At 41.3% G+C, this 18,585-nt stretch overlaps 1 protein-coding gene across 2 annotated transcripts; it reads left to right on the plus strand.

Annotated features, from left to right (window-relative positions):
• The first annotated feature begins 673 nt into the window (after window positions 1-673).
• On the plus strand, window positions 674-17,813 carry LOC147200950 (tubby-related protein 3-like). 2 transcript variants are annotated; one of them, XM_086118356.1, is made up of 14 exons: window positions 674-762; window positions 4,177-4,225; window positions 8,867-8,996; window positions 9,094-9,207; window positions 9,277-9,402; window positions 11,018-11,134; window positions 11,298-11,443; window positions 11,516-11,593; window positions 13,575-13,739; window positions 14,224-14,336; window positions 14,796-14,904; window positions 14,977-15,075; window positions 15,711-15,882; window positions 17,666-17,813. In XM_086118356.1, exons 1-14 carry the CDS (start codon window positions 674-676, stop codon window positions 17,797-17,799), a joined length of 1,641 nt encoding a protein of 546 aa, XP_085974482.1. In that variant the 3' UTR covers window positions 17,800-17,813. The 2 variants fall into 2 exon arrangements, with proteins under 2 accessions (XP_085974482.1, XP_085974483.1); XM_086118357.1 differs by lacking the exons at window positions 674-762; window positions 4,177-4,225 and adding an exon at window positions 5,427-5,558 and having other exon boundaries at window positions 11,301-11,443.
• Window positions 17,814-18,585: the final 772 nt, after the last annotated feature.

Below are 18,585 nucleotides of genomic sequence, written 5' to 3' on the forward strand. Positions count from 1 at the left end.
CTGCCCGAAGACAGCTGGGATAGGCTCCAGCACCCCCCGCGACCCTAGTGAGGATTAAGCGGTTCGGAAAATGGATGGTTGGATGTATATTGTTCAAAACCTACCAAAATGCCAACTGGTGAAGCCTTGTCTAAATAGGAAAGTATTACAATAAATCTTGCTGGTATCTTGCAGTGACTGAAATTGAATGAGAGACAAACTTTGTGGTGGAGGGTCAAATTTAGCCTGGGTTGTTCCAGAGATTTTACGCCATATGTACATGTACACGTGAACCCTACCGGTGCGATTTTTCAAACTCAAATCACCTTAGCCATATGCAAAAGTATTCTTGTAAAACAAGTTTAAGTAGATAATTACACAGTTTTTGCATCATAATTTGTGGTATCAATTACTCGCGTTCTTTCATAATTGGGCGGCAGTGCCAAGTTTAAGTGTGTCAACAGTGCTCCCTGTTGTCTCCACTGCTCTCCACTACATGCCTCTCAAACTCTTCTCAAGAAGGACAATTTTATTTTGTTCTCCTCCCATTTAGCAAACACTACTAATGCTCTCAAATGGCGAGTGGCTGATTAACGTAATCCAGACTGAGGAGCTGGGGGGGATCAAATGGCGGGTGGGAGGCAGGGCAGAAGATGATGCTCTTAAAGGCCAGGTCATGTGACTCCCTCTGTGAATGTTTACGGTGGCACCTATTTTGGCTCCTTGCACATCGGCCATGTCGGTCCAGCGTCACACTGTGAGAGAGGCCTGGACCCATGACAGGTATGTTCACATGAAATAACAGCCGTACTCATATATCTTTGTAGACAGTTGGTGAAATGTTTTCCGATCCCCTGATGATTTGTTGTAATTGACGATTATAAGTTTCTTCACTCTCAAATAAATAAAAAGTCTTCAATTTTCGTTTATTGAATGTAAACAGAATATCCAGACCTAAAAAACACAATTACTTAATTTCCTGCATTTTACTGAGTGAAATCATTGGTATCTTACACCTCGACTCCCACAGATTGGCTGGTGCCCATGTGTCACACAATGATGCACAACAATCAATTACCAATAGTTTTGATCTCAACTTGCATTTAAGCCCACCTCTTTTCGGGATCAATTTCTACTTTGCAACCTCTGCACATTCATCCATTAATTTTCAAGATCGGTTTTCCTGAACAGGGTGGCAGGGAATCGCTGGGGCCTATCCCAGCTGACTTCGAGCGGAAGGCAGACTACACTCCAAACTGGTCGCCGGTCCGTCGCAGGGCACATATAGAGACAAACAACCATTCACACCCACATGCACACCACTACTGAGTGGGACCCAATCTCACGCTGCCCAAACACAAGTCCGGCGAGTGTACCACTACGCCATCAGCCACCTCTACACCAGCATGCCCAACTGCGGTCCTCAAAAGCTTCTGTCCTGCCTGTTTTCCATTTCTTCTTGCTGCAACACACCTGATTCAAATGATCAGCTCACAGCCAACTCTGAAGCAGCACGAGGTGTGTTGCAGCCAGAAGAGATGAAAAACAGGCAGGACAGCGGGCCCCGAGGACCGAATTTGGACACCTGTGCTCTACACAATTTGAGGGAAATTGAAACTATTAGCGGCAGTATTCCAAAGTGGAAGCCACACAAAACGACCATCAGTTGGTCTCTGGCTGAAGCAGGCTGAAGAGAAGAACTGCCAAGTTGCATTTTCAGCATGGGATCAAATAATTATTTCCCACATTGTACATTTATTTATGAGTCCAGCCAAACTCACTGCATGCTGCTTTTTGGAAAATTCCCACTCAATGTTAACGATACCATACCACTTTCCAAAATAACTCGCCAAGTGGTGTTAAACCAATAAACACCAGAGGCAAATCTCTTCCTGTCGTTGCCACGCAAACCGATTTACAGAACCTGCTCCAGTTTCACACGCTGACCTGGTCATTGGGAGGCCACAGACCACGAGACACTTTTGTGTCGAAAATGATCTTAAAAAAATCTAATCTATCCATTTTCAACACCGCTTATCCTGAACAGGGTCGCGGGGAGTTGCTGGAGCCTATCCCCACTGACTTCAGAGCAGAAGACAGACTATCTTGACATAAGGGGTGTTCACACGGCAAGATTTGGTCCGGTGCTACGCCGGGGCTGCCCCAGTAGAGCGTTCACACGTGCAAATTAGCTCCGGCGTAGCCCCGGAAAACAGCTTACACCGGACCAAATTTGATCCACCTCAGGGAGGTGGTTTAAAAATTTGCTCCAGAGCAAATGCTTGTTAGCGAAGCAGCACCGATGTAAATTTGCACGTGTGAACGCAACTGGGTTAAATTTGCTCCAGAGCAAATGCTTGTGAAGAGTTTACGTACGGCGAGAATGCGTTGCTTTCGCGCTCTGTCGGACTTCCGTCATGTGTTTGTTTAATAACGACACAAGACTTGGCTGGTAACATCTTTCCTTTTGTAGAAGACTGGACTGTCTCAGAGTTGTTTGTGTAGTTTGTTCCTTTGTTGTGTGTCCACAACCCCCCCCCCCCCCCCCCCCCATATAATTTATTTTGTGATTTCCTCTCTTGATTTTCTGTTTGGCGCATTACGTTTTTGCTTTTCTGAGTGTCATTGAAGTCATCGTTGATTTACGTTTTCGGGGGCGGTCACTCTCGAGCAGAAGGCACGGAGACCGAGAAGGACGTGCCTGTCCAGTAGTCGCTTGAGTTGTGTATACGTTTTAAAAAGAACCAACACGACAGCTCATTTGTTTTCTGTCGTTTTGCTACGCTGCAGAAACTGCCGTGTGAACGCAAGTGGGGCTGCACCGACGCTGTGCCGGTGCAGACACGCTCAGCGGCTTTGTACGTGTGAACGCTCCACACAATTTGCTGCGGTGCAAAATATATCGCAACAAAATACATCGGTGCTGCGCCGGAGCAAATGTGTGCCGTGTGAACACCCCTATAGTGAAAGAGGAAATAGTCGGAGACAGCTAGTTGGTGCAGGGGCCAAGCCAAAACTTATTGATTACTTTACCTTCTTGACAAGTGAAATAGACAGATTCATTTGATATTTTCATTTTCACAGCTGTTTTCACGTCACTTTTCACTGCAGTGTCGCTTTTCACTGCATTGTCATCAAATAAAAGCCACACTATTCGCCTGGTCTAGCTCGCGAATGGCAAAAAATATTCATATAATTGATTTGCTTTTTGGCGGCACAGTGAACAACTGATTAGCACGTACAGAGGTCCAAGGTTCGCTTCCGGGCTCCGGCTCTCCTGTGGGTTTCCTCCCACGTTCCAAAAACATGCATGGCAGGTTGATGGACCCTTGTGAGGATAAAGTGGCCCAAAAGTTTGACAAAAACGCAAATAAAATATTCAAATATTCAATGTGTGTTTTCCATAAAAAATGGGGGAAATGAACGGAAGAAAACAAATCATTTAAAAATAATAATAAATCCAAATAAGCAAATATGTGGAAGCCAAACCGTGAGTATGCTTGGGTCCACTGTAATTTGATAAATAACTCTGTCACTGAATAGTTAAAAATGCAATTTAATTGGAAATCATGTCATTAGATAACCAAAAATCAAACAAGACAATTAAAAATTTCATGAAATATGCATGTCAAGCGGTCATAGTAAGAATCTACGTACTAAATAAGTTTAATAAATCATTATTTAAGGTTATGTTTCACAATTTCTATAATAATTGATGAAAAGGCTATTAAATAGACAGATGTCAAAAAAATTAAATACATAAACTCAGCTGTAAAAAAAATAATATACAGTATATATATAAAGTCCCAATATAATTATGCAAGATTGTATTTCACAATTTAACTACAGTAATGGGAAATGTAATAAATGATTTATGTAACATTCTTTTTTAGTTGGATTAACCCTGGAGAACCCAAGAACCGTTTTCTTCTTTGGAAAATGATGAATTTTACATTAAATGCCTGCTATATGTTCACTGAACACCAAAATATATGATTTTTCAAATATTTAATGCTTTAATCCTAATTTAGGATTGGGGCCAAATTTGACCCTTTGGGATTTAAGGGTAGCATTTGAGTAGCAGAATTTATAGGGGTCAAATTTGCCCCCGTGGGTTCTGCAGGGTTTTAATTGATAAAAAGAAGACAGACCCCTTGTTTTTTTCACTAACCTTTTTGTAATCCATCCACACAACAGCGATCTGGAGGAGGAAAATTGTGTGTCATCCCCACAAGTGTCTACGAAGGTAAATATCAATTTTCGCAAAATTTTCACTGCGCGTTACTGAGTCGTTCACCAGCCAATCATTGCACATGTATAGACAAACAACCACACGTCCATCCGTTTAAAAAAAAAAAAAACAATGTTGCCAATTGTGATCAATATTAGTTGTTTTTCGTGCTTTTCAGAGAGGATTTGAATAAAAGTAATTGATCGCAGATTATAAAATGCAATAGGATGTTGGTGACTAATTGGCTGTAGCCTGTTAGCTAGCAAATCCATCCATCCATTTTCCGAACCGCTTGATCCTCACTAGGGTCGCGGGGGGTGCTGGAGCCTATCCCAGCCGTCTTCGGGCAGTAGGCGGGGACACCCTGAAACAGTTGCCAGCCAATCGCAGGGCACACAGAGACGAACAACCATTCACGCCCACACTCACACCTAGGGACAATTTAGAGCGTCCAATCAGCCTGCCATGCATGTTTTTGGAATGTGGGAGGAAACCGGAGCACCCGGAGAAAACCCACGCAGGCCCGGGGAGAACATGCAAACTCCACACAGGGAGGCCGGAGCTGGAATTGAACCGGGTACCTCTGCACTGTGAAGCCGACGTGCTAACCACTGGACTACCGGGCCGCCAGCTAGCAAATCAGTACATGAATTTGAAGTAGTCTATGAGATGTTAGATAAAAACAAAGCAACGACAAAGAAAATGGCATTGTCGAGTAGATTAGGATCAGCAAAATGTTGCTTTTTTAAATTTGTCCTGATACTGCTTGTGTTATGAGCGTGTTGAGCAGGATTCTGGATATGTGTGCATTTTATTTCATGAAACCCTGACTGTGGACGTTATGACAAACAGCGGCTTCTCAGTTACAGAGGAGGTTACTACCAAGCGAATGTATGTGTGCGTGCATGCGTTTACAGCCACCCCCTTCAATGACATGTTGGCCACCGTAGTGATTAATTCAAACTGTCATATTTAAACATATGGACGATTCTGAGTCGTCATGCGTGTTTTTTTGGAGTGTGGGTGGAAGCCGTAGAACTCAGATCGGAAGCCAAAATCTCTGAACTGTGTATTGTAGACATACCAACCTCTAGGTCACCATTCCCCTAGCGATAAACAAATCGGTCCCCTCCATCTCACCATCCTCCCCACTGCTTGGTCTTACCCGTTGACGTGTTTCTACACAGCAGATGGCTTTACACATAAATCCTATTAACAACTTTCTGCCTATGGAGACGCGCTGAACACACAGCGCTTTCTCGCTCTTTCATTGTCTCGTCTGAGGAGCCTGTTTTGCATTATTTTCTAACATCTACCAAGACGTCATCACAACATGTCTGCAGAAAAGGTAAAGGCGTGTTTAAGATTGCAAATCAACAGTTTCTGTTTCCATCCATAGAAAATTGAGATTATGATTAACAACGCTAACCTCCCTACATACATGTGAGGTACCTAGATGGGAAGTACTCCATTGGACTGGATTTGGTGTCCGGCTACAGTATAGCTAAGATCATATTTGTGTGTATTTTTATGTTTCCCTTTTCATGGATTTGGAGTGCTTTTCAATCAGAAATTGTTCAAAAACAGAATAATTCCTGAATAATTCATTTCCAAGCCTTGACAACCTTCTATTCAGGAGATTAGAACTTTTCAAAAAATAAGGCTGAATACGGCTGTGGAGCACATTGTGACTTCACCACTTGATGTGATTTAAATATGTATTTCAAAAGTGGCAACTATTAAAAGTGCTTTGACCTCAGTAAATTAAGATATGGTAGAAAGTTTATTATAAGCTCAATTCAAAAAGTTAAAGTCATGTGATACGGATTCATTAAACGAAGGAAAATACTTCTAGGCCAATCGCTACCTAATTTAAAAATTAGAATACAACTTCTCGTGTATTATTCTAATTGGCTGTGATGTGAGAGTTTTCATTGGCTTTCGTGTACTGTAAGCTGTGAAAATCAAAATTACAGTATGTTGAAAAAAAGAAACATGAAATATCTGCATTGTGAGTCTTCATAATGCAAGAATGCCATGAGGTCTGAGTTGACACACTGACTGCAATCTAACATAAACAGAATCAATTTCGTAAACAGGCTAACTGAAATATTCACTTATGCAACGTGATTAAAAACATCAGTAACCACTGAGTACATAGAACAAATCTGATTAACATACATTATTTGCTTTTGTAATACTTGTTTTGATGTAGTCCGGTGACTTTATGGGCACCTAGTATATTGAATAAAAAGTCAAAACCCCGCTGGCGGCGGCACGGTTGTCGACTGGTTAGCACGTCCGCCTCACAGGGCAGAGGTGCAGGATTCAATTCCGGCTCCGGCCTTCCTGTGTTGAGTTTGCATGTTCTCCCCGTCCCTGCGTGGGGTTTCTCTGGGTACTCCGGTTGCCTCCCACATTCCAAAAACGTGCATGGCAGGCTAATGGAACACTCAAAATTGTTCCCAGGTGTGACTGTGAGCGTGGATGGTTGTTTGTCTCTGTGTGCCCTGCGATTGGCTGGCAACCAGTTCAGGGTGTCCCCCGCCTACTGCCCGAAGACGGCTGGGATGGGGGATGGATGGATGGATGAATGACTGCCGGTCAAAGGCCAGGTTTTTGAGAAATGAGACCAAAATAAATCATTTTAAAACTTATCCCAGCATTAATGTGACTGACCTGTATAAACCAATTGGGAAAAAAAATGAAAACTTCTCGAGAAAGGAAGGAAAATAAACAACTTTGTCAAAGTGGAGGGGAATTCAGAATACTGTAGTTACAAGTGGCAGTCAGTGTCGGCACAAATTATTCAGGCATCTGGCAGGAAGTAAAACAAAAAAGAAAATGTCATGACAAGTAACATGTACAGCATAACTTTATTTGAGGTTAATCAGAGGCACTCCAATGTGTGGCAGGTGTACTACCTCCCATTTAACTTGAATTTGAATGTGACTGGTTGATTCTGAACACAGCCACATCCCCAGTCATAAGATGGGGGGTGCATACTTGTGCAACCACAATCTCAGTTGTTTATTTTTACTTACTGCCCGCATAAAAGCCTGGCATTTGAACCCTTTTTATACGCTTTGAATCGCACTAATGAAAATACAGTCAGTTTTCCATGATGTTTTCATTTAGTGATGAAGGAACTGGCGTTTTTACCTTTCAGTGTTGTTACATCAAGAAAAAAAAAAACACATCGTGACACCTGGTCAGCTCCTCTGTCATAATAGTGTTGGAGCGCGCGAGGCCTTGCATAAATCTGGCGTGTCTATGCAGGATGTCTGATAATCTAACAGGATTACGTCCTCTGTCTCCACTGACCTCCTTTCTCGCGACACGTCGTTTTTCACTGTGAAGATCCGCGCCTCATCGTTTTCATTCCTTCACATTTGGGACAAACTCACACAATGTAGTGCCGTGTGTACCGGGTGAAGCGGCCAATGATTTCCTGGCATTGTGATTGAGCGTAAAACTAATTTAAATCATGACTGCATGATTCCCTTTCCACGGTTATATTTGAGAACAGCGTAAGGATATAAACACTGCTTCTCCCGCCATTTGGTGTTTGACTGTATTATCACAATCATATGACTTGGGATGCTGATAATGTAACTTTGTTTTTTTTTCCTCTTGCATTCACTATCTGGTTGTTTTATTGGTGAGTTAATGTCACACAGACGGATGGATATGTGCTACTTTTGTTTATTTTTCATCATTAGAACGGTTATTATTTTGTGTATGCATTTAAAAAATAATTTACTATGCACATTGTCAATTCAATTAAATATAATGAATTGTTAATATTATTACTAATAATGATAATATTATAGTTATATAATAGGTATATGTTATTATTATATGTTTATAATATTATATACTGTATAATATTATAAATATATAATATATAATATTATATGTTTGACAACTCCACCATTAATCGGAATACCGTGGTTAGTGGGGGCTCATAGAAAACACTGTTGTAAAGAAAATGTTCTTCCCTTTAATTAAATGTTATGGACATTTTAATCCCAGAAGAAGCATTTAACTTTATGTGTTATTTTTATTATTATGTGTTGTGTTTATTATTTTACTTTATGTTAACTGTTTTGTTAAGCGCTTTGTTACAGCTGCTGCTGTTGTGAAAGCGCTATACAAATCAGCATGTATTGTATTGTATTATTATTATTATTATTATTATTATTAGTTGTTGTTGTTGTTGTTGTAGTAGTAGTAGTGGTAGTAGTCGTTGTCATAGTAGTAGTAGTACTATTTGCTCATATCAGTCACATTATTTTGCTCAGAAACTAATGTTTGTTTATGCTTGTTTTTTTGTGCAATTATTTATAATAAAGGAATTTTAGTTGTATTTATTTATTTTACTATACACATTTTAATCCTAGAAGGGAAATACAATTAACACTCTGTCATTAGTTGCAGTACTGTAGTATATACAATATGTGTGGATTTATTTAGATTGATTTTTTTGTTTGTTTCTAATTTTTATAGTTTTTCATTATTACTTTTTACAAGTTCCTATTTTTACTAATTGTTTTGTATGGGGAGATTTTTTTTCGGGGTGGCCTTGTTATCTAGGATCTCTTTTGTTTGACTGTATTGTTTTGTAAATGTCTGACAGACAAATCCAATAAAAAGAAGCCCAAGAAGAAGAAGGAGGAGGCTAACAGCACAAGCGAGTCCAAGCTGAATGGCAGCGAGACCAAGATAAAAAAAATCAAAATCAAAAAGAATGAGGAAGCTTCTGAGGAGAGTCCTGTCTTGCAAAGTAAAGGAACAATCTTTTTTGGTGTGGCAGGCGTGGTGGGTGCAACGGTGACACCTTTTAATCAGTCTGAATCTTGTCATTTCTGATATCATTGCAGATGACAAAAAGGTGAAGAAAAAGAAACTGGACAAGACGAAGGAACTGGGCAAAGAAAAGGAAAAAGACAAAGAGACAAAAAAGAAAACGAAAAGTGTTCCCAAAAAGAAGAAAGGTGAGGTAGTCGTAGCTTTGAATGTGCTTTGCAGCTCAACAAACTGATTATTTCTCTGATCAAAATCAGCAGAGTCAGTTACAGACGACGACGAAGAAGAGGAAGACACTGCTAAAAAGAAAACCAAGAAGAAGACAACCAAAGACAGCTCGCCGTACCCCAGTGTCACCAAAGAAAAGAAATCCAAATCAAAAGGTACCCATGGAAAGACTTTTTCACGTGATTTCACAGCTAACATGTTGTTGAGAGGATTGCCGTGCACGATTTGATTGTGTAACGGCGTGTATAAGATGGGAAGTCACTGACGAGGAAACACGAATACCACGCTGACATGGCCCGGCTGTGGAGAATGGTTTGAAAATATTTTTACAGACAAGTCACGATAGGAATCTGTGTAATTCTGTAGAAAATCTACAGCTGAAAATCACCATAGAGACTTTGCAATATTTTAGTCTGGGATGCTGGTCCACATCCAATTAAAAACAAAATCTGCACACATTAGAATTTGGCAACCAACTTTAAACATATTGAAACTTTTTAAAGCACATTTTTAAAACATATTTGCACACAAAAAGTGTGTGAGTGCCTGGGCGTCAGCAGTGGCTGACAGCAGCTTCTATGTGCGTGTTCAATATGTTTATGTGTTTGCTGTTCCCCCAGCATTCAATAAATGGCTGGAAAGTGCATCGTGACTGTGTCTTTCCTTGTCCACAAGCAAGGGCATTGCACTACTTTCTTTAGTTTCTCCAGTTTTTCCTCTACACTTGCGCAATGTCATTTCTTAATCTTGCACCCAAAATTTTGGCTTTTGACAATTGACCAAGTAACAGTTTGTAATTGGATTTGTTGGCCATGTTCACTGCAATACAGGTTTACTACTAAGATATGTTTTTACATCGCATCTTTCATTTGTGTAGGACGAAGGTGTAGCCTTGCCTCTGAAAACAGAATAGCAAGCAAGTTAGAATATTTTTTTGTCTGTAGACCATCATGGTAATTACATCTTGCTGCATTCCTCTGTCAACACTTTTCCCCCCATCTTGTGCTCATACCTCACGGTGGCGTTCATTCACGAGTCCAAAAAGTGAAACGTGTCATGCTGCTTTACTCTGTGAACATCTGCTCGCCGCCAGCGAATATCTGCAAGTCATCTCAGATGTTGACAAAGCACTTCGTCAGCTTTTTTTTTTTCTGCCTTGGCCTCTTAAACGTTTTAGCTGGAGATGGGAAGGACGTTAACTCGTTTGACAGATGTGTTTGACGACTGCTGAAACGCTCTTACAAAAAAAAAAGAAGAAAAACACCTGGAAAGAAAGCAGGATCACATGCTCGACTGTTATTCGTGCTCCAAATTTGTCCTCATCTTTTTTAACCGATACTGTTAAGAATCATATAGGATTTGAAAACCCTATGTCAGCATTTAGAACGCCCCTAAAAAAAACCAAACAGACATCAGAATAAAGCATAAATCGGTTGAAACGGTACATTTATATCAACACTGCCTTTTTACAACCAACTACATCTATTCTTACCATTTTCTACATTTTGGGAAAAAATGAATTTTAAAGTAAATCAGCAAGCGTGCCTTTAGAATAAAAATTCTTGGATTGTGTCACAATGTGATTTAGAGCCCAGTGTGACTTGAAGAGAAATAATTGTCATGAGAGAAGGAATTATTTGTCTATTGTTTTTTTTTTCATTCATGCCAAGTCAAAATAAAAGCTTGAAGAAAAAAAAATGTACATGAGCAATTTGGTCACACTGGTTAATGAAAACATCTCCTGATCATTCTTTTTCTTTGTTTCCTCAGAGGACAAGGATTCCGATGGAAAGGAGAAGAAGTCAAAGTCTAAAGAGAAAGACAAAAAGAAGGAAGCAGCGTCCCTGTTCCAGATAAACGACAAAGATTCTAAGAGCAAGAAGAAAGGTGATTAAAAGAGTGATTTCAAAAACACGCCCGGTGTTTTCCTGCGACTGACAGCTCAACTTTCATCATCGCAGCTGTTCAGTTTGCTGGAATAGAGGTGAAGTCAACACGCATTAAGGAGTCAATTACCCTAATTTCTGTTCTTAATTACACCCCACCAAAGCAGCCGCCAAATCGGAAAGTGACGACAGCGAGGAGGAGGCCAAGTCGACAAAGTCCAAAAAGAAGTCTGCCGCAAGCTCCACGTCGTCTTTGTTCCAAACGTCAGGAGACAAAGACAAAGAAAAGAAGACAAAGAAGAAAGGCAAGGTTACCTCTTGCGTGCTCCACCTTTTCAAATACCAGCACTAATTCAAAAATGTGTTTTTTGTTTCAGCAAAGGCAGAAGAGAGCGATGATTCAGAGTCAGAAAAAGAAGAAAAATCCAAAAAGAAGAAGGGCAAAGGAAAAAAGAAGAAGGTATCAACAAGATGCTAAAGTGGGCTCCACACATGCAGATTTTCAGCTGTTTATTGATTTTTTTTTTTAATGTCACAATTATGGAATCATTTTAACCCAGTGGTTCTTAACCTGGGTTCGATCAAACCCTAGGGGTTCGGTGAATCGGTCTCAGGGGTTCGACGGAGCCTCTGCCTTGGAGGTTAAGACACACCCGACTCAACATGTCAATGAGTTGTGACCCGCCCGCTGCAGATGATCATATTACATCACTTGTCCAGTCAGTGCTGCGGGAAATTTAGTTCGCTCAGTCGTCCCCGTGTGACTGTCGTGATAGTACGTCATGTGATTTTTTTTTTAATACATGCTAACTATGTCTAGCAAAAAAAAAAGAAAAAAAGAAAGTTTTCAGACGAATATGTACAACATGGATTCACATGCATCACGGAACGTGATTGGACTCAGCGTCATATCTGCATGATTTGTTTTGCCAAGTTTAGCAACTCTAGTCTCGCACCGGCAAAACTGAAGGAACGCTTCTTGAATCAGATTTTTATGTTTCACTAATGAAGGGTTTGGTGAATGTGCATATGAACTGGTTGAGTTCGGTACCTCCAACAAGGTTAAGAACCACTGTGTTAACATGTTTAACATTTACGATCATCAGCCCTGAGCAGATTCGAGAGGAAAGATACTTAAGACACCACACTGCACAGGATAATCTTTTCAAGGCGTGTGACAGTCGAAGGGAAGGAGGGGAAAAAAAAATCACATTTTGTCTGAGTGTTTTCCACTTACGATTGTGTTCAGACTTGGGGTTTGATATTCTGGTTGGGACCCAATTATAAAGGGAGACTGTATTGTTGTCTTTCCACTAGAGTGGCATGTCACTTGTGTTGTCAAACTGTTTCCAACTGTCAAAACAAACTGAGCAAAAGAAAATCTTTCTGCCTTCTGTTGGCTCAGGATGCCAAGATTAAAACAATGTTTTTCTCTGCTCCAAAAACTCAAAAGAAACTCCCCTCATTGCAGGGTTTTCGCCCACTGTCGCAAGATAGAAAAAGTCCTTGCGGTAACTCATCTTAAACTGAATGGGATCACATTTCTGACAAGCCGGAAATTCATCTGACGGTCTTTCAATCAGCCAGGAGCTAACAGTCGTTCCTCGTTTCTAATGATGCGTGACGAGACTTTAATTTGACACTGAAAGAAAAATGACTCAGCCAGTTTGCACTGTTGGGTCCGGCTTTATCATATAACATTTTTGTTATTGAGCCAAAGGCTGCGTTATAAAGAAAACATTTCTATAAATCTGAGGTCTGCACTCAAATACCAAGATTTTCAAATAAGTTCAATATCATCAAATATAAAGCAGTTAGCGGTGATGGACAGATCTCCTTTTGAATAGTGAACCCTCCAAATTATCAGCATTCTTTGACATCACGCTTAGCAAAAAAGCTCTGCCTTTTGCTCATATTGGGTAGACGTGTCTATTATAACATGGAGGCTTGACAAATTCTTGAGGACCCATGCCCGCAATTGAATTGAAGGATTGGAGGTCAGGCATTTTGGTTGGAAGTAGCCACTTAGGATGAATTTCCTGGTTAGCACTTTGACATCCAAATGACCACGAGACCCGCTTCCAATCCTTCAATTCAATTGCGGGCATGGGTCCTCAAGAATTTGTCACGCCTCCATGTTATAATAGACACGTCTACCCAATATGAGTAGATTAGTGGAAAAAAACTAATCTAACTTTCTGTGGGGCACAGCTGAGAGGATTTACCCCAAATAACCACCTGAAACCCAAATGAATGACTGTCTGGTTAATTTTTGGCATGGATCTTTGACACTTTTTCACTCGTCTTGTGATAATAGACATGCCCTCCAAATTTCGTGTCGTGGAAGCACTCGTGACAAGTGTGAACACATCCTCAGGGAGCCTTGAATGTTTTTTTTCCCTTCGGCCTGTAGCCCACAATAATGAATCCTTTGTGGGCAGGAGAGAGCACCATCACCTGAGATCGAATTTGACAACTTGGAAAAGTTTGTGATGGAGCCGGCGCCTCAAGGCGCGACCGTCAAATGCAGAGTGACTCGAGACCAGCGAGGGATGGATAAGAGCATGTATCCTCTTTACTTCCTTCATCTTGACAACGAGAAGAAGGTCTGTTGGAGTTTTGATTCCTTTCTTAAAACGATATGAGAGAACATGTCTACCACCACCAGTGGCGTACAAAGTCGGGGTCAACACGGCCCTGGGCGTCCACCTGAATGGTATCCACGGCTCTTAACACCCCTATACCATGCTCTAAAAATAGATGCCACAAGATGACGACAAATCACTGACTTCTTCAACTCACTTCAACATACACGTTTCTTAGTATGACTATTTATTTGCAAAAAAAATAATATTAATAATGATTAGAATGTGTAACATTTTGCCTTTTTTCTCTTAAATAACTTATTTTTATGCCTTTTGCACTACACATCATTGAAATGTTTAAATTATGAGGGGGGTCGTTGAAGGAATGTCTCTTCTGTAAGGGGTCTCTGGACCTAAAACGTTTGAAAATGGTATGGATGTTTTTGAAATGGTAAACACATGAATGTTTTGATGATGACAATTAATAGTTTACATTTCTTTGCAGACATTTCTGTTGGCTGGCAGGAAGAGGAAGAAAAGTGCCACCTCCAATTACCTCATTTGCATTGATGCCACGGATTTGTCAAGAGGTGGTGATAACTTCATAGGAAAACTGAGGTACCTCGGCCATTTTTTCAAGGATGCATTTACACTGCAGGTCCAAGCACCCAAATCTATTCCCATGCACCGTATCTCACAAAAGTGAGTAAACCCCTCACATATTTGTCAATATTCTATCATAAGTTACAAACTGTAACACTGAAAACTGACACTTTGCGACAATGTAAAGAGGTTGTATAACACCTAAAATGTTACACTTAACGCACAGCCGTTGATGTCTGCTGAGAACAAAAGTGAGAACACCCTTAAGTGAAAATGTCCCACTTGTGCGCAAAGTGTCAAGCATTTGCATGGCCACCATTAGCTGTTGTTCGGCAGTGAGTTTAGCAGAGCTTCACAGGTTGCTACTGGAATCCTCTTCCCTGTGTAACTTGAATCATGCGGTGCAAATCCAGCCAAAAATGCAGACCCAAAGTAAATACTGATTCAATATCTGCTTTTTCATGTATTTTCCAGGTCTAATTTAATGGGCACCAAGTTTACTGTCTTTGACAATGCTCTAAATCCAGAAAAGGCCCTTCCAGACATGTCCAATGCGCGGCAGGAGTTAGCAGCAATAATTTACGTAAGTTATTAAAAATCTTCAAAAAGCTCCACATGTCACACTGAAATTGAAATCTCTACTTCCACGCATCAGGAAACAAATGTTTTAGGGATGAAAGGGCCCAGAAGGATGTCGGTCATCATTCCAGGCATGGACAGGGACAACGAGCGAGTACCACTCCGACCCAGAAATGTGAGTGAGATGAGCTCAGAGCTGCAGATTGACTAGCAACAGACATTGGGCTCTATTTTGTGCCAGTCGGGCACAAAACACGGCGTAAATCTCTGAAGGGGCGGGCTGAACTGATTTTCACAGACCCCCGCAGCTTGCTGCAGTTTATAAGGATTGTTTTGCGTGATGTGAAAAAAGCTGACTTGATTTGCTGCCGGTTGAGACAGCTCCTCTCATTCGGCGAGCAGAAGGAGAAACTGATTTGCTGGAGTCACAGGAGGTGACACAAAGGACATTTATAAGAAACTGCAAGCAGAACTCCATGGGCAGATGATTTAAAGTTGGCTGGACTGTAATGGCCCACAAGATGCCATCAGATAGCATCAAAGCAAAGCTGTGTACAGTTTCAGTGACTAAGCAACTTTGCAAATACTGCAAATACTCATGTAGGTGTTCACTGTTTTCCTTTCTTAAAATTAATTGGGTGATTAGTCTGTGTATGAGCATCTGGGTATGAGTTGTGGTATGAGTACTTTCATTTGGAATTTGTGTGGAAATTACAAGTTGGAACACTTGTAAGTCAAGGTCTCAATGTATACATAACATCAAATCATGGGAAGTGTGGTGTTGTTGTATGATTTTATGAATCTTCCCAGGACTATGACGGCCTGTTGATACGACACCAAAATAGAAGGATGGAGAATCTGATTGAGCTTCACAACAAGACACCTGTGTGGAACGAGGAAACAGCATCGCATGTGCTCAATTTCAATGGCAGGGTCACCCAGGCCTCCATCAAGAACTTCCAGATCGTCCACAGCAAAGATTGTGAGTTCCAGTCGGGCTACCTTGCTGTAAACACTTACATATTCTCCCATTCACGCTTTGTCATTTTTTTATGCACCTGGCTTGTGCACTTTTATGCTGAAGTCAGACTACAACAAATGTAGCCCAACTTTGAGCCAACAGACGTGTCGTAGACAAACTTCGTGTCTCGTAGACCAGCGATTGCCAACCCCGGTCTGCAGACCGGTACCGGTCCGTGGGTCATTTAGTACCGGGCCACACAAAAAGAATAAATAACTTTCGAAATCTGAATGATGTTTTATTTTGAAAAATTACCAGATTCTCTGGAACGGGGAAATAGTGGAGATTTTTAAGGACGGGGGTGATGTGATCACGAGTGCGGGTGTGGGTGGGAAGGCGGGGGGCGGCATTCTGAATGTACTGTAGTTTATTGAGGAGTTTGGAGGCTGTACCGTAGAGCAGGGGTCCCCAACATCTTTTGCCCCACAGGCCGGTTTATGTCAGAAAACATTTTCAGGGACCGGCATTTAAGGTGTGGCGGATTAATACAACAAAATAATATGGTATGAGCTGCATGAAAACTGTGGTGTTTTCGAAATATCATGATAAACACAAGGAGCGTCTAATCTGGACGCAACACTCTGATCGCTGTGGTAATGTTTAATGCCTACAAAATACGATACAACGCAAATTCAAAGTGCATGAAAATGACGACTCACCACAGCCCCGAGCTTGATTTTCTGCAACCAGACGGTCCCATCTCGGGTTAATAGGAGACAATGACACCTCAAGTGTGTGGTTTATGTCCAGTCGACTTCGTAATTTTGTTTTAGTCGTCGTTGCTGCAGAAAACCCCGCCTCACACAGGTAGGAAATATCAACAGTTCTATTGTGGCGATCACAGAGTATTCAGCCATAACTTTAATCCAGTTGTCTCGAACGTACTTTTAAGGCCGCTGTCATTTGCGATCTCCAGCAGTTTTTTTTTACTCATTTTGCGAGCTCAAGCGTTTTGTTTTTAGCGTAATTGGTCACGTGACGGAGAAGCATGGCTTGACGTGAGTCAAGCGTGACACAGACAGATGTAACGGAGAATCCGGTAGTTTTTCAAAATGAAATAACTTTCGTAATCCGAAATAAATAAAACTGAATTAAGGCAAGTTATTTCTGTGCGGCCCGGAACCAAATGCCCTGCGGACCGGTACCGGTCCGTGGACCGGCGGTTGGGGACCCGTGCCGTAGAGGATGCTATTGCAGTAGTCAAGGCGGGAGGTGATAAAGCCGTGGATGAGGGGTTGAGCGGCATTGAAACAAAGTGAGAGGCAGAGGCGAGAAATGTTTTTGAGGTGGAAGAAAGCAGTTTTGGTGATTTGGGTGATGTGTTGGTCGAAAGAGAGATTCATAAAAAGAGGACAGTAAGCTTGCGACAGTGAGAGGAGGGGAACAGCGTGGAGTTGTCGATAGTGAGGTGAAAGTTGGAGGCTGTTTGGGTAAGGGACCTCAGACCGATTATTAGCAGTTGAGATTTAGTGCACATTAAACTGGTCCGTCGGGCAAAAAAGGTTGGGGACCGCTGTTGTAGACGATTTTGAGTTGTCTAGACTCATCACAGCCCGTTTAGTGTGACATACTCAACGATTGGTCGTGAGGCGTCCGAGACGCCACATTTACATACACACACACACACACACACACACACACACGCACACACACACACATATCGATAATTTTTTTTTAAATCAAAACAACAACCACCTACCTCCCTACTGTCTCTACCTAATCTTTCTTTCATCTCGCCTTTCAGTGGACTACATTGTGATGCAGTTTGGCCGAATTGCTGACGATATTTTCACCCTGGACTACAAGTACCCCATGTGTGCAGTGCAGGCCTTCGCCATTGCGCTTTCTAGCTTCGATGGGAAAATCGCCTGCGAATGAGTCCCGATTGTTGCCTCTAAGGATCAGATTCATTACACACACACACACACACACACACACACACACACCTGTCAGAATAACCCAGGCCTTTCGATATGCCGTCGGACATTTCTTAGTGATGTGCGCTGATAACGAATGACAGATGTGTGAACGTGACAATACCTGCTGTTGTTCCCGCCCCGGAGGAATTCAAAGCAAGAAAAAGATGTACACGCTGTCATTTGATCTGCCTTGGCACAAGGAGAGTCCTCTTTTGATTCTAATTTTAATCAGTGGAAACATTTTGTGTCATTCAGTATGTTATCTCATGGGTCACTGGAAAATTCATTGCCATCATCATCATCATTATTATGGGAATTTTTTTTGTTCACTGTTGCAACATACAGTATTTGGTGATTTATGACATGGACATTTGTAGGAGGCTAATTGAAATATGAAAATACCCACAAAAGGGATGATGTATTTAAAACAAAATCACGACTATTTTGACGATAATTTGAACAAATGTGCAGATCATTGCTGCCCTAGAAAAAAAACCCATACATCTCAATTTTTTAATGGGTGAAATATGTCAAAATGCGAGAATAAAACACCCCCAAATTTAAGATTTGGAGATACAGTTGCTCCAAAAAGGCTGTACATCCCTGTTCAAATGACAGGAGAATCCTAGTAGAACATCTGAACTTTATAAAGGGTTAAGTGAAGGCACTTCAACTCGAGGCTGGTACATGCTCCTACCCATTTAACATCAGTTTGACATCCCAGTAATCAGGGGGTGTGCACACT

This window comes from Hippocampus guttulatus, chromosome 8 (assembly GCF_054856545.1).
Source record: "Hippocampus guttulatus isolate MCC_2025c chromosome 8, RoL_Hgut_1.0, whole genome shotgun sequence".
Taxonomy (NCBI): Eukaryota; Metazoa; Chordata; class Actinopteri; order Syngnathiformes; family Syngnathidae; genus Hippocampus; species Hippocampus guttulatus.